The sequence below is a fragment of the Carcharodon carcharias genome, chromosome 4, assembly GCF_017639515.1.
Source record: "Carcharodon carcharias isolate sCarCar2 chromosome 4, sCarCar2.pri, whole genome shotgun sequence".
Lineage (NCBI taxonomy): Eukaryota > Metazoa > Chordata > Chondrichthyes > Lamniformes > Lamnidae > Carcharodon > Carcharodon carcharias.
The window spans coordinates 204585787-204610500 of record NC_054470.1 but is presented as its reverse complement, the minus strand read 5'-3'; the positions used below and the strand labels follow the sequence as shown (position 1 = coordinate 204610500).

The 24714-nt window shown below is 42.4% G+C and overlaps 1 protein-coding gene across 7 annotated transcripts in view; it reads right to left on the bottom strand.

Annotated features, from left to right (window-relative positions):
• The window catches only part of LOC121276953 (nipped-B-like protein), a 554475-nt gene that overhangs the window by 123966 nt on the left and 405795 nt on the right, over nucleotides 1–24714 (bottom strand). For 6 of the 7 annotated variants that reach the window (XM_041185678.1, XM_041185683.1, XM_041185681.1 and 3 more), the window contains 4 exons: nucleotides 23587–23799; nucleotides 20988–21122; nucleotides 17480–17578; nucleotides 6152–6205 (listed from right to left, as the gene is read on the bottom strand). In XM_041185678.1, the coding sequence (XP_041041612.1) occupies nucleotides 6152–6205; nucleotides 17480–17578; nucleotides 20988–21122; nucleotides 23587–23799 (501 nt within the window). The remainder of the gene's footprint in view (nucleotides 1–6151; nucleotides 6206–17479; nucleotides 17579–20987; nucleotides 21123–23586; nucleotides 23800–24714) is intronic. The other variant, XM_041185679.1, reaches the window with a different exon arrangement.

Here is a 24714-nt window from a genome sequence, read left to right as displayed (position 1 = left end):
AGCTGTTCTGAAGAAGAATCATATGGACTCGAAACGTTAACTCTGTCTTTCTCTCCACAGATGCTGTCAGGCCTGCTGAGTCTTTCTAGCAATTTTTATTTTTGTTTCAGATTTCCAGCATCCTCAGTATTTTGCCTTTATTTTAATATTCTTAGATTTTTGCTGAAAAAATTGGCCAGCAGGATTCCAAACGTAAAAAGATATTGAGGCAAAATGGGTAAATGTGAATTTGGATACAGATCAGCTTGATCTCAAGGACTGGCAAACCAGGCTCGAGTTGATCAACCAACTCTAGTATCGACGTTCCAATGACACTTCATCCGAAGCCCTGATACACTCACACTCCAACTGCCCCTCCCCCGATACATACACATGCCATTCCTCCCCCACCAAATACACACACATTCCACCTTCACCCCACTGCCCCCACCAGAGCATCCAAACAGAAGAATGAAAGAAGTGCATCCTAATTATAAAACTCTTATCAAGTGGAGAAATGAGATACAAGGAGGTGCCATGTGTCCTTAAAAGGGTGTGAGCGCAGATAGAAAAGACCATAAAACAAGCAAACGGATTTCTGGCTTTTATCTATGTGGCAGCGAATGGAAAGTTGTCTCAAGTGGTGTTCCACAGGGCTCGGTGTTGGGACCCTTGCTATTTGTGTTACATATTAACGTGGGGGGCATGATTGGGAAACTTGCAGATGACACAAAGATTGGCCGAGTAGTGGATAGTGTAGAGGATAGCCATAATCTCCAAAACGATATAGATGGGTTGGTGGAGTGGGCAGTAAAGTGGCAGATGGATTTTAACATAGAGAAGTGTAAGGTCATACATTTAGGAAGGTCAAACAATTACAGGGATTACAAAATAAATGGGAATATACTAAGAGGGATAGATGAAGTGAGAGATCTTGGCGTAGAAGTACAAAGGTCCCTGAAGACAGCAGTTCAAGTAGACAAGGTTGTAAAGAAGGCATATGGAATGCTCTCCTTCATTGGCAGAGGTATAGAATATAAAAGTAAGGATATAATGTTGGAATTGTATAAAACACTGGTGAGGCCACAACTGGAGTATTGTGTGCAGTTCTGGTCACCACATTACAGGAAGGATGTAACAGCTCTGGGGAGAGTGCAGAGGAGGTTTACAAGAATGTTGCCAGGGTTAGAAAAGTGTAGCTATGAGGAGAGATTGGATAGGTTGGGGTTATTTTCCTTAGAACAAAGAAGGCTGAGAGGTGACTTGATTGAGGTGTACAAAATTATGAGGGGAATAGATAGAGTGGACAGGATAAAATTGTTTCCCTTGGTGGAGAATTCTAGAACCAGGGGACATAGATTCAGGATAAGTGGCAGAAGGTGTACAGGGGGCATGAGGAAGAACTTTTTTACGCAGAGGGTAGTGGGTGTCTGGAATTCGCTGCCCAAGTTGGTGGTAGAGGCAGAGACTTTAAACTTTTTAAAAAAGTGCTGTAAACTGCACGGCTATGGGCCGGGTGCAGGAAGGTGGGATTAGAAAGGGCACCTGGATGTCCTCGGGCTGGCATGGACAAGATGGGCCAAATGGCCTCCTTCTGCGCTGTAATTTTTCTATGGTCTATATGGAAGAACTTTAGTAAATCTTCTGCTTCATCACAGTTGGACAATTGGGCTCAGTTTTGGCTGCCCATATTTGAGTCATGGAATAGGGATAGTGAAGATTTGTGGAACGATACAAGGAAAGAAGCATTACAAGCACAGAAAAAGGCCCAATGAATAATAACTACGTTTACAGTTTTCAAAATTATGAAAGACTTCAACAAGGTGAATAGTAAAGTAATATATTTATTTGGTAAGCACTTTGTTCTAATCTAGGTGGTGAAGGATGGAATTGGATCCTAACTGTTACACAAGTTTTTATTTTGAGACACAGATTACCAACATGCACCGCTAAACCCAACAAGCAGTTTTATTCTGTTCCCATATATTGGAGCACAAGTGAAGTTAATATATGCCACCTGAACATAATTAAACATGCAGCTAATATACAATTAACACCCTTGACTGTTGATATGGAGTGGGAGGGAGGGCTAGCTTGATTGTCAAGTTGTCTGAGATTTCAGGTTAAAGCCTGCTCTTAGGGGAGTTTGGGTGTCACATTCACTCCACAATAAAGCTGACCTCAGTGTCCTTGACATTGACAGTGTGCTAAAATTAGGAGGGAGGGCTTCTGATTTCTGGGGGATTGAGACTGGTTCTGGGAAGGTGGGATCTATACAAGCTGGACGGTCTACATCTGACAAATGTCCTTGCAGGGAGATTTGCTAGCGTTGTTGGGGAGGGTTTAAACTAGGTTGGCAGGGGAATGGGAACCTGAGGGCAGATTCAGATAGGACAAATTCAGAGCAGGGAACGGGAGACAGAAAATTAGTGAGTGACTCTGAAAGACAGAAGCAGCAAGGTTAAAAGGTTTACAGCACAGGAATTTGGCAGTTAAAAGGTATTTATATAAATGCAAGGAGTGTAGCAAGCAATGCCAATGAACTGAGGGCACAGGTAAACGCCACATGGTAGCATAATATCATTGTTATAACAGAAGCTTAAAGATGGGTAAAAAGGGCAGCTCAACATCCTTGGATATAGGGTTTTCTGACAGGATAAACAAGGGATAAAAAAAGCTGGGGGTTTAGCAGTTTTGATTTAAAAAAATCATTAAGAGCTGTGAGGAGGGATGAGATACTAAATGGATCATCAAATTAGGCTATGTGGGTTGAGCTCAGGAATAAAAAGGGCCAGCCACACTACTAGGAATGTACTATAGACCCCCAAATAGTGAGAGGGAGAAAGAGGAGCAAATATGTAGGCAAATTTCTGAGTGCAAAAACAATAGAGCAATAATAGTTGGGGATTTCAACTACCCTAATATCAACTGGGATACAAACAGTGTAATAGGCACAGAGTGCATAAAATTCTTGAACTGTACACAAGAGAACTTTTTTATCCAGCACATAACAAGCCCAACAAAAGGGGGTGCAATTCTAGATTTAGTCTTGGGAAATGAAATTGGGCAAGTGGATGAAGTAACAGTGGGGGACCATTTTAGAGACAATGATCACAATACAGTTAGATTTAGCATAATTAAATAAAATTAAATAAAAGGACAAAGATAGAACAAGAGTAAAAGTCCTAAATTGGGGAAAGACAAATTTTATGTAGCTGAGAGGTGATCTGCAAAAGGGGGCTGATTACAGCTACTTGAAGGGAAATGAGTGACAGACCAGTGGGAGGCATTCAAAATAAAGATTCTACAGACACAGTGCAGACATGGCCACACAAAAAAAAAGGTGGCACTGCCAAATTTAGAGCTCCGTGTTTATCTAGGAGTATACAAGGCAAGATAAAGCAAAAAATGAAAGCTTACAACAGTCACAAAATCTTTATGGTGCAGGGTTCGAGTACTTTGTCTCTGCCTTCACTAAAGAGAGGGATGATGCAAATATTCTAGAAAAAGAGAAGTGTTTTTTTATTCATGGGATGTGGACTTCGCTGGCTGGGGCAGCATTTATTGCCCATCCCTAGTTGTCCTTGAGAAGGTGGTGGTGAGCTGCTTTCTTAAAACGCTGCAGACCATATGGTGTACGTACACTCACAGTGCTGTTAGGAAGGGAGTTCCAGGATTTTGACCCACATGGCCTCATTTGATGATCCATTTAGTATCTCATCCCTCCTCACAGCTGTTAACGATTTTTTAAACCAGAACTGCTAAACCCCCACCCTTGTTCATCCTGCCTGAAAACCCTATATCCAGGGATGTTGAGCTGCCCTTTTTGCCCATCTTTAAGCCAAGTTACTATTATAACAATGATTTTATGCTGCCATGTGCCATGCATCTGTGCCCTCAGCTCATCGGCTTTGTTTGCTAAAATCCTTGCATTTATATAAATACCTTTTAACCGAGTGAAGGAACGGTGATATATTTCCGATGGTGAGTGACTTAGATGGTAACACCACCACCTGGAAGTTCCCCTCCATCTGCTGCCCTTGTCCTTCTAGATGGTAGTGGTCATGGGTTTGAAAAGTGCTATCTAAGGAGCCTTGGTGAATTCCTGCACTGCATCTTGTAGATGGTACACACTGCTGCTACTGTGCGTCAGTGGTGGAGGGAGTGAATGTTTGTGGATGTGGTGCTGATAAAGCGGACTGCTTTGTCCTGGGTGGTGTCCAGCTTCTTCAGTGTTGTGGGAGCTGCACTCATCCAGTCAAGTGGGGAGCATTCCATCACACTCCTGACTTGTGCCTTATAGATGGTGGACAGGCTTTGGAGGGTCAGGAGGCAAGTTACTCGTCGCACTAGTGTGAAATATTAGATAAAATAAGCATAGTGAGGGAGGAAGTACTGGAGGGATTGTATCCCAGGCTGTTAAAGGAAGCCAGGGAGGAAATAGCAGATGCTCGGAGGATCATTTTCCAACCCTCACTAGATACAGGTGATGTACCAGAGGATTGGAGGTCTGCAAAAGTTGTGTCATTGTTTAAAAAGGGTGAGGGGAATAGATCAAATAATTATGAACCGTCAGTCTGACTTCGGTGGTGGGCAAATTATTGGAAACAATTCTGAGACACAGGATACACTGTCACTTAGAAAGGCACAGATTGATCAGGGATAGTCAGCATGATTTTGTTAGGGGAAGGTTGTGTCTTACTAAGTTAGAAGAATTTTTTGAGGAAGTAACAAGGAAGATTGATGAGGGTAGTGCAGTAGATGTTGTCTACATGGATCTTAATAAGGCATTTGACAAGGTCCCACATGGCACACTGGTCAGGAAAGTAAAAGTCTGTGGGATTCAAGGGAAGGTGACGAGTTTGATCCAAAATTGCCTCAGTGACAGGAAACAAAGGGTAATGGTCGATAGATGTTTTTGTGAATGGAAAGTGGTTTCCAGTGGTGTTCCACAGGGCTGAGTGTTGAGTCCCTTACTCTTTGTTGTATATAGTAATGATTTGGACTTAAATGAGGGTGGCATGATTGGGGAATTTGCAGATGACACAAAAATTGCCGTATAGTTAATAGTGCAAAGGATAGCTGGTGTCTCCAGAATTACACCAATGGTTTGGATGAGTGGGTGGAAAAATGGCAGATGGAATTCGATCCAGAGAAGTGTAAAGTAATGAATTTGGGGAGGACAAACAAAGCTAGGGAATACTCAATAAATGGGAAGTTTTGGAAGGGGTAGAGAAAGAGAGAGATCTTGGTGTGTACAGGTCCCAGAAGGTGGGAGGACAGGTGGATAAGGTGGCAAAGAAATCACATGGAAGGAATGCTTTCCATTATTGGACGAGGTATATAATATAAAGTAGGGATGTAATGATGGAACTGCATAAATCGCTGGTTAGGCCACAGCTGGAATTTTGTGTACAGTTTTGGTCACCAGGAAGGACATCATTTCTCTGGAGAGTACAGAGGAGATTTACAGAAATGTTGCCAGGGCTTGAAAACTGCAGCTATGAGGAAAGATGGGAAAGGCTGGGGTTGTATTCCTTGAACTGAGGAGTGACCTGATTGAGGTGTACAAGATTAGAAGGGGCCAGGATAGAATAGACAGGGATGCCCTGTTTCCCCCAGCAAAGAGGTCAATGACCAGGGGACACAGTTTTAACGTGATTGGTAGAAGGATTAGAGGGGACTTGAGGAAAAACTTCTTCACCCAGATGCTGGTGAGTGTTTGGAATTCACTGCCTGGTTAGGTGGTGGAGGAGAAACCCTCAACTCATTTAAAAGGCACCTGGATCTGCACCTAAAGTGCTGTAACCTGCAGACCGGGTGCTGGAAGGTGGGATTAGAACGGGCAGCTAGCTTTTTATTTTATCTTTTTCGGCCGGCAAAGACACAATGGACTGAATGGCCTCTTTCTGTGCCATAACCTTTCCATGGACTCACCCTCCGATTCACACCCAACTTTCCCTCACCCGAGATGAGGCCCATTCCTGCTCATGATGAGAAAACTCAAAACTCCCAGTTCGATTCAGGTTGCCTCCCAGTCACAAAGTTCTGTGCTTGACATTTAAATTCCCAGCAGCACCACGATGAACTCCTTAACTGCTGTCCAACTCACTCTCAGAGTTGGAAAAGTTAAGCTCTCAAGCAATGGAAACCTTAGCCGCATTGTACTTACATTCTGAAGAAGCTGCTCAAACCAATCGTATCCAGTATCCCTGCATGCAGCAACCTGCAAAACAGGTGAAAGACAGTTGTCAACAGTAGCACTGTAAGGAAGCAAGCCATTACTCCAGTGGCACTAATCAGGAGCTACACAAAAACTAAAGCCTCAACTATCTTCAGTAAATGGAAAAAACTCTATTTCAATTATTTTCGGGAGCATAGGTACATGAGTGAGCTATTCTGTTCCTAGAGATTGTTTCAACAGTTATGATGATTGCTGCTCTGTATCAGCACTCCATTTGCTTGATACTCCATAACCCTCGGTTCCTTCATCTAACAAGGTGGTATCAATTTCAGTTTTGAAATCTCCAATTGACTCTCAGCATCCACAACCTTCTGAGGGAAGGGTTCTAGATTTCCTCTTACTGTCTGTCAGTGCTTCCTGACATCATCCCTGAACAAAAGCAAACTATTTCAGATGCTGCAAAGCTGAAATCAAAACAAGTCCTGATAAAAGTCGTCGATCTGAAACATTAACTTTGTTTCTCTATCCACAGATGCTGCCAGAACTGAGTATTTTATGCATTTTCTGGTTTTATTATCCCTGAACAATCTGGTGTTAACTTTGAGGACATGCCCACTTGGTCTGGCTTTTTCAAACAGTTGATAAAAAAAGAAAAAAATAGAATGAGAGTAAACTTGCTAGAATATAGGTCAGATTGCAAAAACCTTTACTAGTTTATAAAAAGGAATAGAATAGCTAAAATAAACATTGATCCCTTAGAAACAGGCAGGAAAAATTATCATGGGGAATGAGGAAATGGCAGACACATTTGTGATGGGCTAAAGCCTCACACTGTACATTATTTTAAATATATAATTTATAAATATACTCATTGCTATTTCTGAATTTTAAAACTGGATCTTGGACTTTAAAATGGCTGAACCTACATCTGTCTGAGAGCCCAGAAGAAGCCATCTTTGCAGCTTCGGGGAAACTCATACCTCGTTATCTCTAAGCAGCCATGAACAATCACCTTGGGACGGCACAGCCCAACTTCAAAGAGAACTATACAAAGGCCAATTGCAACTGAAAACCCAGTTAGTCTGCAGGAGACACAATGTCTGCTAAGGTAAAAGATCCCTCAAGCATTCCTATCAACTCATAGCGGCTGAGTGGTTTCGCAGTCTTCGAGACCTAGCCAAATTCCAGATGATGGATATACACTCTTTGTTGAAGACCTGGTGGTGAGGTGGGGGTCATGTGACCTAGGCCTCTGACTTGTTGAACAGCTGGGCTGGGCTGAACAGCTCAGTCTGCTGCTTTAACATCTGATTAGCAGGCCTCACAGAAGGAGCTCTAGCTGGACAACTAGCCCCATCAACCCTGCTTCTGTTGGTAGTTCTGTGCTATTGCCCACAAGACTGATTCACCTCTGTGTGCCTCTCTGCCTCTCTCATCTTTTGAAGGCAAGATAACCAGAAAATCAAATGCTACAACATTGATTTTCAGCCTGCCGACCTCCGTAAAGGAATATCTCATTGGGCTTTGATTCTGGAACTCACATGAACCAATAATTATTTTCTCTGTGGTCTTTGTACTGTAAAACCTTCTTCTCTCTATCCCTCTGTTTATGTCTGAGGGTGGAAGTGATGTTGCGAACCCTCCTTCCCAGATTTTGGAGCGCGTGCAAGTGAGTTCATCCTATCTAGAGTTGGCTATGGGGTTACGAATAAAAAATTAAGGTCGCACAAAAACCATGGAGTTGGGGAAATACGCTACTGCTTAGAAAAAGAGAAACAAATCAAAACACCTTTCTGTTTGCAGACAGGTGGAGAGAGGAGAAATTAGTGCTGTTTCAATTAACCCTGCTCCTGTCGGAGCACAATGAACAAATAGTGCGTGTCTGCCTTCACAGTACAAGACACAAGATACATACCAGAAATAGAGGGTAACCTAGTGGCTAATAACAGTGAGGAAATATTAACAGCGAGAAAGTACTGGAGAATCTCAAGGGACTAATCTTGGATTCCGATTTATTTGAGCCAGATCAATTCTTACCCCATTGAAGAGCCCTTCTTCCCCCCCACCTCCTTAAACCAGCTTATATTTCACCCCTTTCCTATTTCTACTTAGTTCTGTTGAAGGGTCATGAGGACTCGAAACGTCAACTTTGCTCTTCTCCGCCGATGTTGCCAGACCTGCTGAGTTTTTCCAGGTATTTCTATTTTTATTTTGACTTACCCCATTGAAGTTGGCTTTCTCCTGGTTAATTCTTCTTACTCTGGATTGTTCCTTGTCCCTTTTTCAATATACAGCCAGCCTAAACCATATGATACAATGATCACTGCCGCCAAGAGGTCACTGAATGGCTGCAGAGCAGTTGGGGGGGGGTTGGAGGGGGGGTGGGGTGGAGTGGTGGGGGAAAGAGCCATCAGTTGTGGTCCACATCATGAACAACAACATGGATGGAAAGAATTTTAGGGGAAGATGGTAGCGTAGGAACATAGAAAATAGGGGCAGGTGTAGGTCATTCAGCCACTTGAGCCTGCTCCACCATTCAATATGATCGTGGCTGATCGTCTCTCTCAATGCCATACTCCCACTCTCCTCCCATACCCTTTGACACCTTTAGAACCCAGAAATCTATCTATTTCCTTCTTAAATATATACAGTGACCTGCCCTCCACAGCCTTTTGTGGTAGAGAATTCCACAGGTTCAGCACCTTCTGAAGACATTTCTCCTCATCTCAGTCCTAAATGGTCTACCCCGTATCCTGAGACTGTGACCCCTTGTTCTAGGCCCACCATCCAGAGGAAATATCATCCCTGCATCCAGTCTGTCCAGTCCTGTCAGAATTTTATAACTTTTAATGAGATCCCTCCTCATTCTTCTAAACTCTGGTGAATACAGGCCTAGTTGGCCCAATCTCTCCTCAGTCAACAATCCTGCCATCCCAGGGATCAGTCTGGTGAACCTTTGCTGTACTCCCTCTATGGCAAGTATTTGGTCTCTCAGGTAAGGAGACCAAAACTGCACACAGTACTACAAGTGTGGTCTCACCAAGACCCTGTACAGCTGCGGTAAGACATCCGTGCTCCTGTACACAAGTCCTCTCGCACTGAAGGCGAACATATCATTTGCCTTCTTAACCGCTTGCTGCACCTGCATGCTTGCTTTCAGTGATTGGTGTACAAGGGCACCCAGGACCCTTTGTACATCAACATTTCCCAATCTATCACCATTTAAATAATACTCTGCCATTCTGTTTTTCCTACCAAAGCAGATAACGTCACACTTATCCTTGTTATACTGCATCTGCCATGCATTTGCCCACTCACTCAACCTAAATTGCCTTGAAGCCTTTTAACTCTCTTCACCGCACATTCCATCAAGTTTTGTGTCGTCAGCAAACTTGGAAATATTACATTTGGTTCCCTCATCTAAATCATTGATATATATTGTGAATAGAGTGGGCCCAAGCCGTCTCGTACCCCACTAGTCATTGCCTGCCATTCCGAAAAAGACCCATTTATTCCTACTCTCTGTTTCCCATCTGCTAACCAATTTTCAGTCCATGCCAATATATTACCTCCAATCCCACGTGCTTTAATTTTACACACTAGCCTCTTATGTGGGACTCCATCGAAAACTTTCTGAAAATCCAAATACACCAAATCCACTACTTCTCCCTTATCTATTCTGCTAGTTACGCCCTCAAAAAAGCTCCAGTAGGTTTATCAAACATGATTTCCCTTTCATAAATCCATGTTGACTTTGTCTAATCCCATTGATATTTTCAAAGCGTCCTGATATCCTTTATAATAGACTCTAGCATTTTCCCTACTACTGATGTTAGGCTAACAAGTCTGTAATTCCCTGTTTTCTGCCTCCCTTTTTATTTTAAAGTAGTGGCGTTACATTTGCCACCCTCCAATCTCTGGGGGTGTTCCAGAATCTACAGAGTTTTAAGAGATGACAACCAACGCATCCACTCTTTCCACGGCCATCTCCTTTCTACATATTAAAAACATCAAGGGATATAGGGATAATGGTGTTGAAGTAGAAGATCAGCCATGATCTCATTGAATGGAGGAGCGGGCTCAATCGGCTGAATGAGCTACTCCTGCTCCTTTTTCTTATTTTCTTATCTAGCATTTTCTCAAACTTACCACTAATCTCCACAGCATTGTATACCTTTTCTTTCAATTTGATACCATCTTTAACTTCTTGTAGGGTCCTTTTTTCTCCATGGAATATATCGTTGTTGAGAGTTATGAAATATCTCCTTAAATGTTTGCTACTGTTCATCTACCATTTTCTCTTTTAATCTATTTTCCCAGTCATCTTTAGCCAACTCAGTCTTCATACTTTTGTAATTGCCATTATTTAAGTTTAACAGACTAGTTTCAGACCCACATCTTTGACTCTGAAACTGAATGAGAAATTGTATCATGTTATGATCACTCGTCTCAAAGTTCCTTTACTGAGATTAATTAATCCTGTCTCATTACACATCACCAGATCCATGCTCCCTAGTTGGTTCCACAATGTCTTGTTCTAAGAAACTGTCCCAAATACATTCTATGAACTCACCCTCAAGGCTACTTTTGACAATTTGATTTGTCTAATCTATAGGATGATTAAAATCATCCATGATTATTGCAGTATCTTTCTTACAAGCCATTATTTCTTGATTTATACTTTGTTCTATAGTGTAGCTACTATTAAGGGGTCTATAAACCACTCTCATCAGTGACTCTTTCCCTAGCTATTTTTCATCTCCACACTAACTCATTCAGCATTTCGATCTTCCCAGCCAAGATCATTTCTCACGACTGTACTGATCTCATTCCTTATTAACAGAGCTGCTTCATCCCCTTTTCCTTTCTTTTTATTTTTCCAAAATGTCAAATGCCCTTAAATATTCAGTTCCCAGCCTTGGTCACCTTGGAATCACATCTCTGAAATGGCTATATCATGCAAATTTATTTCTATTTGTGCCATCAATTCATTCATCTTGTTCCAAATACTGCATTCAGATAATTCTATAATTTTTCCCTATTCTCACCCTACTTGTTAGCACGCTCATGTCTTTACACTCTATCACTTACTGTTAGACTCTGGTTATCATTACAATATTGCTACCCTTCACTAATGACTTGTCCTTTCTCTTTAACTTTCTAAATTTCTGTTCAGCTGAATCCTCCCTCTCTCCATATAGTTCAACGCCTCTCTAATCTCAACATAAATGCCAGGCAATGAATCTCCAACAAGAGGGAATCTAATCATAAGTAAAGGCAAATACTGTGGGTATTGGAGGCCTGAAATAAAGTATTGGAAGCACTCAGCAGGTCTGGCAGGATCTGTGGAGATAGCGAGAGAGTCAATGTTTTGAATCCAATCTGACTCTTCTTCAAAATTGAAGAAAGGTAGAAATATGATGGGTTTCACGCTGTTGAAAAAGGAAAGAAGGGGGATCAGGTGGAATGATGGGGAAGGTCAGGGATAGGTTAGAAGGCAGGGGAGATTAAATACCAAAGATGTCATGGAACAAAAGGCAAAGGGAGTGGTAATGGTGGTAGTAAAGAAACAAAGCATTGGTCCAAAGTAAGCATCAATAGCAAAATAAAGGTCAACTCTGAAAGCAGAAACATGAAAATAAGATACAAACTGGCACTGTGGGGGAAAAAAAAATTGTGAAATGGAGGAATGAGTTCATGGTCTGAAGTTGTTGAACTCAACGTTGAGTTCAGGTGGCCTAAATGGAAAACAAGGTGCTGAGACAGTCCGACTTTAGAGTGAGCAGCTGGGAATTTGGTGAGTGAGGAAGTTTAATCTAGTTTTGTTTACATTTAGCATTTAATAATTAACTAAAAATTACTGTTTAAATTTCTAAATCCAGTCTTATGCAGGGATAAACAAGCTCTCAACTAGACCGCAGCTGGAATTAGTTAATTAGGTAACTAGCATAATCTGGTGTCCAGCAGAGCTGAATCATCTAAGTCTCAGCTAGTATAAATACAGCGGTCTGGGGGCTTGGCCTAAATAGCCAAGTGGTTATGGTACTGGGTTTGTAACCCTAAGATCAAGAGTTCAAATCTCACAATGGCAAACTATGAAACAATGTAACTTCATCTGAAACAGATGGAAACAGGTTTACTCAAAAGAGTATCGAGAGTTCAAATCTCACAATAGCAAACTATGAAACAATGTAACTTCATCTGAATAGGAACAGATGGAAACGTGTTTGTACTTGAAAGAGTTACAAAATAAGCATCAAGAGTTCAAATCTCACAATGGCAAACTATGTAACAATGTAACTTCATCGGGAAACAGATGGAAACGTGTTTGTACTCGAAAGAGTTACAGCGGTCTGAGTGTAGCATCAGGGTGTGACTTTACAAAATGAGCAGCTGAGAGTTTGGTGAGTGAGCGAGGCGAAGAAGGGAAAGAGATGCTCTCTTCTCTTTCTACCCTTTTCTGCCTCCAGTATTTGGTTCTTTCTTTGGTGCAAAGGAAGAAGCTGATTGGTGAGTAACTGGTAAATTATTCTACTTATATTGGCAGAGCAGGCTCGAAGAGCTGAATGATGTATTCCTGCTTCTATTTTCTATAATAAGTAGTTTGCAAAAGTTAGGGTATGGCAGGGCAGCTCTACCGAATGGAATGTACATCCTGTGGTATGTGGGCAGTCATGGACGCACCATGTGTCTGAGACAAACACATTTTTAGGAAGTGTCACCAGCTGCAGAAGCTTCAGCTCTGGGTTTCAGGATTCGAGTGGTGGCTGGAGTCACTGTGGTGCACTGCAAGGCACAGAGAATGGACGACCACCAGGTTGTCAAAGGGGACTAGGCAGGTAGTGCAAGAGTCGTCTGAGATCACAGAATCACAGAGTGCAGAAGAGGCCCTTCAGCCCATCAAGTCTGCAACGACACTAACTGGTTTTCTGATCTCGCTTACTAACTGGTTTTCTATTTTGGATATTGATGAGGGTAATGGTTCCTCAGAGGTGCAGCAAAAGCCAAGTCTGTAGCACCATGGGTGGCTTAGCTGCAGAGGAGGGGAGAAAGAAGAGTGGAAGAACAATAGTGATAGGGAATTAGTTAGGGGAACAGAAAGGCACTTCTGCGACTGTATGTGTGATTCCAGGATGGTAAGTTGCCTCCCTGGTGCCAGGGTCAAGGATGTCACACAGCAGCTGCAAGACATTCTTCAGGGTGGAGGGTGAACAGCCTGAGGTCATGGTCCACAGTGGTACCAACTGCATTGGTAGGAAGTAGGATGAGGTCATGAAATCAGGTTTTAGGAGAGTTAGGAAAAAAGTTAAAAGTCAAAAGCAGTAATCTCAGGGTTACTCGAAGTGCCACCTGCTAGTGAGCATAGGAATAGAAGGGTTGAGTGATTGAACATGTAGCTGGGGAATTGGTTTGGGAGGGCGGGCATCAGATTTCTGAGGCATTAGCACGAGTTCTGAGGCAGGTGGGACTTGTACAAGATGGACGGGTTGCACCTTAACAATGAAATTTGCTAGTGCTGTTGGGGAGAGTTTAAACTAGATTAGCAGAGGGATGGGAACCTGAGAGGGAACTCAAATTGGACAAAAGCAAAACCAGTAACAGGAAGTAGAAAAGTAGAAAGCGAAATTAGAAGGCAGATAAAGCGAAGGCAAGCATTGAATAGGATCAGAATGCAGAATAATGTTAAAAAGATAAAGTTAAGGGCATTCTATCTGAATGCACACAGTATTTGCAATAAGGTAGGTGGTCTGAAGGCACCAATAGAGGTAAATAGGTATGATTTAATTGCCATCACACAGATGTGGTTACAGGTTAACCAAGACTGGGAACTGAATAGATGGAAGTTGGCAAACATTACACCAATTTTCAGAAAAGGACGGAGAGAGAAAACAGTGAACTATGGGCCTGTTAGTCATACAAGAACATTGGCCCCTCGAGCCAGCTCTGCCATTCAACAGGATCGTGGTTGGGGGTTCTAAATTCCCACCTGCGCTTGATAACCTTTGATTCCCTTGCTTAACAAGAATCTATCTACCTCCGAATATTTTTAAGGCAGTGACCCTGCTTCCACAGCCTTCTGAGGCAGAGTGTTCCAAAGTCGCACATCCCTCAGAAAAAAAATTCTCCTTATCTCTGTCCTATAAGGGCGACCCCTAATTTTAAAACAGTGCCTGCTAGTTCTGGACTCACCCACAAGAGGAAACATCCTTTCCATGTCCACCTTGGCAAGACTGTTCAGGATCTTGTATACTTCAATCAAATCACCTCTCACTCTTCTAAACCCCAGTGGAAACAAGCCCAGTCTGTCCAACCTTTCCTCATAAGACAACCCTCTCATTCCAGGTATCAATCTAGTAAATCTCCTTTGAACCATCTCCAATGTATTTACATCCTTCCTTAAATAGTGGTAAGCCCAAGAATTGGGAGCAATTTAGGATCCAGCAAAAGACCACCAAGAGAATATGAATGCATGCTAGTGAGAAACATAAAGGTGCTGAAAAGGAAAAGATGAGCAAGGACAAATGTGTCTATTACAGGTAGAGACAGGAGAATGGGGAAATGGCAGAGAAACAAAACAATTACTTTGTGCCTGTATTTACGAAAGAAGATGCAGAAAATATTCCAGAAATACTAGGGATCCAAGGAGCTTGTGAAAATAAGGAACTGAAAGAAATAAGTATTAATACAGAGATGGTACTCAAAAAATTAATTGGATTGAAGGTTGATAAATCCCCTGCGCCTGATGAGCTACACCCCAGAGTGTTGAAGGAGTTGGCAAGAGATGGTGGATGCATTGGTAGTTATCTTTCAAAATTTTACAGGTTCTGGAAAGGTTCCTAGAAACTGGAAAGTAGCAACTGTAACCCCACTATTTCAGAAGGGAGGAAAAGAGAAAACTGAGAACTACAGACCTGTTAGTTGTTTTTTTTAGGTTCTTTCGTGGGCTGAGGTACCACTCACTGGGCTAGCATTTATTGCCCATCCCTAACTGCCCTTGAGGCGGCGATGAGCTATCATCTTGAACCACTGCAGTCGTGTCGTAGGTACACCCATAGTACTGTTAGGGAGGTGTTCCAAGTCAGGATGGTGTGTGGCTTGGTGGGGAACTTGCAGTTGGTGGTGTTCCATGTGTCTGCTGCCCTTGTCCTTCTAGGTGATAGAGGTCGTGGATTTGGAAGGTGCCGTCTAAAGAGCCTTGCTGAGTTGCTACAGTGCATCTTGCAGATGGTAAACACTGCTGCCACTGTGCCTTGGTGGTGGAGTGAGCAGATGTTGAAGGTGGCCGATGGGGAGGCCAATCAAGCAGGCTGCTTTGTCCTAGATGGTGTCGAGCTTCTTGTGTTGTTGGAGCTGCACTCATCCAGGCAAGTGCAGATTATTCCACACTCCTGACTTGTGCCTTGTCGATGGAGGACAGGCTTTGAGGAGTCAGGTAGTGAGTTACTCTCTGCAGAATTCCTAGGCTCTGACCTGCTCTTGTAGCTGCAGTATTTATATGGCTGGTCCACTCAGTTTCTTGTCAATGGTAACCCCAGGATTGATAGTGGGGTATTTAGTGATGGTAACAGCATTGAATGTCATGGGGAGATGATTAAGGTCCTCTCTTGTTGGAGGTGGTCATTGTCCGTCACTTGTGTGGCGCGAATGTTCCTTGCCACTCACCTGCCCAAGCCCGAATGTTGTCCAGCTCTTGCTGCATACGGACACAGGCTACTTCAGTATCTGAGTCGTGAATGGTGTTGAACTTTGTGCAATCAGTAGCGAACATCCAACTTCTGACCTTATGGTGGGAAGAAGGTTATTGATGAAGCATCTGAAGATGGTTGGGCCTAAGATACTACTTTTGAGGAACTCCTGCAGCCACATCCTGGGGCTGAGGTGTAATGAGGTCTGGAGCTGAGTGGCCCAGGCAGAACCCAACCTAAGCATCATCGAGCAGGTTATTGCTGAGTAAATGCCACTTAACAGCACTGTCAATGACACCCTCTATCACTTTGCTGATAATCAAGAGTAGACTGATGGGGGCAATAACTGGCTGGGTTGAATGCGTCTTGTTTTTTTTTGACAGGGCATACCTGGGTAATTTCCCGCACTGCCGATTAGTTGACTGTGTTGTTACTTTACTGGAACAGCCTGGCTAAGAGTGCAACTTGTTCTGGAGCATGTCTTCAGTACCACTGCCAAAACATTGTCAGGGCCCAAAACTGTATCCAGCTGTATCCAGTGCCGTTTCTTGATGTCATGAGGATGAATCGAATTAGCTGAAGACTATCATCTGTGATGCTGGAGATGGCGGAAGGAGGCCAAGATGGATCATCCATTCAGCACTTTTGCTGAAGATGGCTACAAATGCTTCAGCCATGTCTTTTATGCCTTTGTGCTGGCCTCCCCCATCATTGAGGAAGATATAATTTTCAGAATACTATTGGAATTTATTGTAAAATGGAGTAACAGTCTATTTGTCTATATGTGTCTGTGTGTGTGAGAGTTAAATGAATTAGTCTGGGTGCTTTGGTGTAAGAAGAGAAGTTAGGTTTGAAATGTTAATTAGGTAAACATGGGGAAGTTTAGAAACATAGGTATCAAAGGAAAATTTGCATTTTTAAATAAACCAGGCTAGATTGTTTTCAAAAGAGGGGGTGAATTATGTCACCTAGCCAGGTGAAGTTTAGAAACAGTGTTTATTTTTCCCAAAGATTACTGGTAAAACTTAGTGCTGTGAGAGGGTTTTATTATCAGGGAGATTCCTCGCTGTCCACAACGCCTCCAATCTTAGTGTCATCAGCAAACTTGCTGATCCAATTTACCACATTATTACCCAGATCATCGATATAGACAACAAACAACAATGTTCCCAGCACAGATCCCTGAGTCACACTACTATTTAAATATGACAGCCCACATACAGCACGTGCATTCTAAAGTTTGTCCCAAGCAATTTTGGACATTTACACATTTGAGGATGGAACACAGCACATACTGACGGAAACAGTCCAGAATCAGTCTTCCTTAGGAACACATCTGGAACTTTCTGTCCCAAAAACCTGTGGATGCTGGAGTTTTCAAGACTTGAGATTGATAGATTTTTTGTTAGATGTGGGTATGGAACTGTGTCAGGGAAATGTAGTTTAGAGATCGATCAGCCATGATCCAAAGGAATGGCAGGAAAGCTCAAGGGGCTGAATGGCCCAGTGTAACCCCTTTGACTCATTTATAAAAGCCATTTGTATTTGTACTTAAAGACCTCATGTTTTACAGAAATACATCAGCATGCTGTGAAGACATAGGGTAATAGGATGGAAGATATCTACTCACCACATCCGTGACATTTAGGATTTTTCGCGTCATCCCTTCAGCATCATGAGAAGGAGTGGGAGTGAACCAGAGTTTCTGGAATGTTTCGTTTACCAATTTCTGCAGAGGTACAAATTCAAGTTACATCAATATCCATTTAGTAGTTCATCCGATCAGAGCAAACACAAGAACAGCACTAAAATTAGAACAGCTCACATGTCTTACATAAATTTTATTCACCCCACTGGATCAAATAGAAATACAGGAGAATTTGGAAATGGGGATGGTTCCAGAGGACGCAGATTGCAAATGTTATAACATCCCTGATTTAAAAAGCGGAGGGGGATAAACCAAACGACTTAAGGTCAAACAGCCCATCAGTGGGGGGAATTTGACTATGATCATTGGCAAGGTCAAAACAAATTCGAACTTGGAGAAACTAGGGATAACAAGGGGCAGCCAACATTAATTTATTAAAGGGAAATCATGATAAAGTAACAGAGAGTTGACAGTTAAGGGATACAGTGGCAATGTGGTAACATCACTGGACTAATAATCCAGAAACCCAGGTTAATACCCTGGGGATACAGGTTCGAATCCCACCCCAGCAACTGGCGGAATTCGAATTCAGTTAATTAATAAATTCAATTGATTAATAAATTTGGAATGAAAGCTAGTCTCAGTTACATGGCACCATTATTATCATCGATTGTAATAAAAACCCATCTGGTTCACTAATGTCCTTTAGGTAAAGAAATCTGTCGTCATTATTTGGTCTCGCCTACATGTGACTCCAGACCCACAGCAATGTGGTTGGTTCTTGATTATCTTCTGAAATGGCCTACAAGCCGTTAAGTTCAAGGGAAATTAAGGATGGGGAACAAATGCTGACCTTGCCAGCGACACCCAGATCCTCTGAAAAAGGATAGTAAACTTTGTATACAAGGACTGTCCGAAGGCATTTGACTAGTTTATTTGGAAAATGGAAGCACATGGTAATAAAGGGGTTCTAGTAACATGGGTATGAAATTGGTTAAGGGATAGGTAATAGGGAGTAGTGGAGAATGGATGCTTTTTCAGGCTGGAGTAAAGTATGCATTGGGGCCTCCAGGGACCGGAATTTGGACCATTGCTTCTGTTCTAGACTTGGATACGAGGAGTACAATTTCAAACTTTTTGAATGATACAAAAGTTGGCAACATGAGGATAGTAGTAGACTACAGGAGGACATAGACAGGCTGGTGAATTGGGCAAATACATGGCAGATGCAATTTAATGTAGATAAGTGTAGAGTAATGCACTTTGGGAGAAACAGCATGGAGGGACAGTATAACCTAAATGATACTATTTTGAGGGAGGTGCAAGAGCAGATGGACCCAAGGGTGCATAAGGCTGAAAGGCAAGTTAAAAAACGAGGAAGTTATACCAAATCTTTATATATCTCTGGTTAGGTATTAGCTGGAACAATGTGCATAATTCTGGGCAGCATACTTTAGGCCTTAGAAAGGTTACAGAGGAGATTTCTCAGGGTGATAACAGGAATGAAGGTCTTCAGTTACGTGGAGAGACTGGGATTGTTCTCTTTAAAGCAGAGAAGGTTAAAGGGGAGCTCTAATAGAGTTATTTGAAATAGTGATGGTTTTGATAGAGCAAGGAGTGAGAAACTGGCAAGTGGGTCAGTAACCAGAGGTCACAAATTTAAAATAACTGACAAAAGAACCAGAGGGGAAATGAAATTTCACATAAAGCTGTTAAAATCTGAAATGCACTTCCTGAAAAGTTAATAGAAGCAGATTTCATGGGAAATTTCAAAAGGCAATTGGACACTTACTTGAAAACGACTAATCTCAGGCTTATGGGCTGAAAGCTGGGACATGGGGCACATTTGAAAGCTTTTAATAGGTCGAATGGCCGCCTTCAGCATTGCAGGATTCTATGATTTTGTAACAGCTACATTTTCTGAAGCGTACTCTGTTTAGTCTTAAATACTCAGAGGCACAAATGGATTTCACTTTTTTGCTGAGTCCAGCAAATAATGGCAACGTGCTTTCCGTAGCAAACATGGGAAATGCTGAATCTCAGTTTTTGAACATTTGAGTGCACATCTGCAGCATTCTATTCCCCACATTGTTTAGAGGTCCTAAACTTACACTACTAGGGTACAACAGCCTAGTGCTGATGTTATGGGATTAGCACCCCAGAAGGCATGGCTTAAATCTAACCATGCAGAACCCCTGAAGGTCTTCAACTCTTGAGTCAGGCCTACGTGGAATAGTGGTGAGGGAAGGTGTAGTGACACGAAAAAAACCACCTCAAACTCTCTACCACACCAACACCACTTTTTGTGATTCAAAGCAGTGTGTTAACCCTAAACACTCTACAATTCCCCTTACCCCACTTCAGACAGACCAGTACATTATACCCACCCTCCCTACACACACGTAAATTTACTCCAAGCTCTCCACATCTGCCATCCCAGTCACAGGGAGTGTATTATCCTCACCCTCCCCACAACTTTCCCTAAAACAAACCAGTGTTTTAACTCCAAACTCTCTACAACTTTGTGCAACACAAACCAGTGTACTGGCTTAGATTGGTCTGCTTACAGCCTGAAACTCAAATCCAAGGCTTGTTATACAGGCAAGATCCACCACATTGTTTAACATAAAGTAAATCCCTTCTTTAGAGACAGCAGTAACACTCTGTACAGGAAGCAGGCTGAAATATAAGTACTCCAATGCAAGTTTCATAGTCATGAAGTTGGGAGATACCCATTCATTACTCTATTTTTTAAAAAATTATTTCATGGGATGTGGGCGTCACTGCCTGGGCCAGCATCTTTTTATTGCCTATCCCCAATTGCCCTTGAGAAGGTGGTGGTGAGCTGCCTTCTTCAGCTGCTGCAGTCCATGTGGTGTAGGTACACCCACAGGGCTGTTAGGGAGGGAGTTTCAGGATTTTGACCCAGCGACAGTGAAGGAACGACGATATATTTCCAAGTCAGGATGGTGAGTGACTTGGGGTGGGGGGGTACTTCCAGGTGGTGGTGTTTCCATCTATTTGCTGCCCTTGTTCTTCTAGATGGCAGTGGTTGTGGGTTTGGAAAGTGCTACCTAAGGAGCCTTGGTGAGTCCCTGCATTGCATCTTGTAGATGATACACACTGCTGCTACTGTGCGTTGGTGGTGGAAGGAGTGGATACTGAAGGTGGTGGATGTGGTGCCAACCAAGCGGGCTGCTTTGTCCTAAATGGTGTCAAGCTTCATAAGTGTTGTTGGAGCTGCACTCATCCAAGAAGTGGAGAGTATTCCATCACACTCCTCACTTGTGCCTTGTAGATGGTCAACAGGGTTTGGGGAGTCAGGTGGTGAGTTACTTGACACAGAATTCCCAACCTCTGACCTACCCTCGTTACCACAGTATTTAAATGGCTAGTCCAGTTCAGTTTCTGGTCAACGGTAATCTCCAGGATGTCGATAGTGGTGGATTCAGCAATGGTGATACCTCTTGTTGGAATTGTGTCACTTTACCTTAATGCCTTCTTCATCATTGACCCTGCGAATCATTCTCACACACATCTCGGTGACTTTAGAGAAGGTTGGCTGCTCAATGCAGATGTCGCGCAGAATCTTGATCACCCTCTTTCTCACACTGATACCGGTGTCCTGCAAGAGATTACTTATTAAAGACATGGCAAGTTTAGCAAAGGCAAGCGTTGCATAGATTCCCAGGTAGTGAGGACTTGCTAAAATCGCTAAGGTCTAATATAACATAGGGCCCATTCCTGACCAACTCTGGAATAGTTTCTACCCTTTACCGTAACCAACTCCTCAAAGAAGCCTAGAATGATACAGCACAGGAGGCCACCATTTGATCCGTCAGGCCTATGTCCCAAATCTTTCCTACAGCTCTCCAATTACTTCCTTCCTAACAGCACTGTGGGTGTACCTACACCACATGGACTGCAGTGGTTCAAGGAGGCAGCTCACTACCAGCTTCTCAAGGGCAACTCGAGTTGGGCAATAAATGCTGGTCTAGCCAGCGAAGCCCACATCCCAAAGATAATTTTTAAAAATCAGGCTCCCCTACCCTTTCCCCATAGTCCTGCAATATTTTTTCCCATCAGGAACTTATCCAATTTCCCTTTAAATGTTGCTATTGAACTTGCCTAAACTACTCTTTCGAGCAGTCTATTTTCCAGCTTACAACTCTTACAAAAATTCTCATGTCGCACTGGTTCTCTCACTTTAAATCCATGGGTTATCAACCCTACTACCACTGGAAACAATTTCTTCTTATTAACTCTATCCCTTCATGATTTTAAACATCCCTACCAAATTTCCTCTTAACCTTAAGCTGAGAACAATTTCAGCTCCTCTAGTCTGTCCACATAACTGAAGTTCCACAGTAATGGTACCATTCGAGTAAATTTCCTCTGCACACACTCAAGACCTTGAAATCTTGGTACCCCAGAATTGAACAAAAAATATTCCAGCTGAGGTCTTAGCAGTAATTTATGCAGGTTTAGCATAACTTCTGATTTTTCTCTCTCCACAGATTTCTGTTTTCAGTAGCATTACTTTATTTTTGTACTCGCTTTCTCTATTAGTAAAGCTAAGGATCGATTTTTTTTTTTTCCAAAAACAGCATTCCCAACTTGTCCTGCCACCTTCAAAGGTTTATGTCCAAACATCTTCAAGTTGTTCCGTTCCTGCACCCCCTATAAACTAGGGGAATATACATATTGACATGTGCAATTTGCAGTGACAAGGTCACAATGTAAATCTCGATGAGAGGTGCCTTCCTAGTTCATCCAATTAGGGAGAAAGATTTTCTCTAATTTTAAACACTTATTTATTTAAGTATTGCTGAAAAGAGTGACATGCTGCCGAAGTTTTTGTCTTGTGCTCTCATCAGGACAAACTTACGCAAGTTTTCTCTCTGTTACCTCTTTTGAAGCTTACAGAATCCTACCATTAACAAAGCTTAGTCTCATCACCAATTCCCATAAAAAGAAAGGAAAAAGATGATTTGGTAAACAAATATTTAGCTTCTAACCGACTGGGCAGCATGATACTTCAGTTTTAGCATTAGTACAGCCCGATAATGGGAATAGACTCCCCAGAGTCCACAGTTGAGAGCTCAAGTCAGTTGAACTGTCTTCAGGTGAACTTAGATAATTATATTTCAGAGTACTGACACAGACACAGTGGGCCGAATAGCGAAAAGGCAGAGCACTGTGACGAAGGGGAGGGCATTTTCAGAGAGCCTGCACAGGGACAATGGGTCGAATGGTTTCCTGTGCTGTAAAATTCTATGGTCCTGTTAGTAATAATGGAGCTCTGAGGGTATACAAAGTCCTGGGACAACTCATGCATATGCCTGACCTATGCACATATAATCTCTCACGTAAGGTTACTCATGTAAAATATTGCATTGTCAACATGCTTTACAATAAAATGTTTCATGCAGCATGGAGTTTAGACTGAAGAACAGCAAGTGAGTGTGCTTTTGCAGTCAGTTCCAGTGCCGCCACTTTCAATGCCTAGTTCAACCGAAGGTTTAAAGTTGATACACAGGTATAAACAGTATATCAGGAAAACATCTCAATGGTATTATCAACCCAGAAAGAGACAGTTTCACACACTGTCTTGTGGAAAGACACTTGCCTCATGAACTCAGGTGTTCAAACATTACTGGTGTGACCACTATAAAGAAAAAAGAAAAATTCTGCAAGTGCTGGAAATACACAGGTTAGTTAACATACATTAAGGGAGCTTGTTCAAAACATATATTTTTAACTTTTCACAGTTCTGAAATGTCAACTCCAGACCTGCTGAGTATTTCCAGCATTTTCTGTTTTTATTTCAGATTTCCAGCATTTTCTGTTTTTATTTCAGATTTCCAGCATCCAGAGTATTTTGTCAAGGGAGTTCAGATTAACTTGCAGGTACAATTGGCCTATTGTGAGTTTACATCCTTTCCTGGTAACCATGATTACTGGCAAGGGTTTCTCGGCTGCATGAAAACTCTGAGCTGGCTCTTGGTGCCAATTTTTACCTTTTGGCATTGCCAAAGTTAACTTTACAAAACCTGTGCCACATTTCAATTATCTCCAGCTTAACTCACAATATCAGCTGCCTTTCTTGAGTGTGTCAGATTGGGCTTTCTGTAGCAGCTAGGAAACAGACATACCAGTATCCTCTCGATCAACATGTCGTAATACTGCTCAGTGAGCTGAGGTCGGCTCAACACAAAGCGACCCAGTAACTCCACAGCCGCTTCGCGCACACTTGTGGAATTGTCCATCAGGCGCCCATGGACCCCACGTTGCATGTCCAGCTGTGAGGAAAACACACAATGACTCTACTGTGAAATTCAGCAGCAATAGCGTAAGAAACCTCAATGTTATACAATGGAGGTGAGGCTAGAGAACCAGAACTAGCATGTAGTGTGTGACTGCTCTACGACCCAATACACCGAGGACCCACAGGAGATCTTTCCTTTTCTTCTCATCTCCCTCCAGAATATCCATTCACTTATATCCTTAGTCGACCCCCTGCTTCCCTGGCACTTTCTCCTTCTTTGATCATCTCACTTTACTCCATCCCTCTCAGCTCTCATTTAAAATCCTCATTGCTACTGCCCACCCAAGTACTATAAAAAATTTTTATTGAGATATCTTCACTGCTTTCCATCTTTCAGCTTTCATCTCATGCTCTCATCTCTCTAAGCAACATCTCAACCTCGTTAACTTCAATGTGAACTTATTTCACCTCTTTTCTATTTTTACTTATTTCTTAAGAGTCATACGGACTCGAAATGTTAACTGTGTCCCTCTGCGCAGATGCTGCCAGACCTGCTGAGTTTTTCCAGGTATTTTTATTTTTGTTTTCCATGTGAACTTGTCAGGCTTTCACTCGAGTTCATTGCCCTCTAATGCTCTCTTAATCTCTCCCTCTATGTAAACTCACCAAACGTTTTGTTGGCCACCCCTTGACCTCACCAAATCTCAATGCCTCACCACTTGCATTGTATCAGTCACAGATAATGCCATCTCTGATCACTTCCTTGTACCACTCTTCACCCACATCCCAACCCTACCTCCTGTTCACCTCTTGAAAAACTATCCCTCCAATTGGCTTACAAGTGCACTTTCAAAATCCCAACAGCATAGGCCTTCATGCTCTGCTTATGATGACATTTTTGCAATTGCTGGTTTGCTGAAACATGCCTCATATGCAACTTTAATGCCTT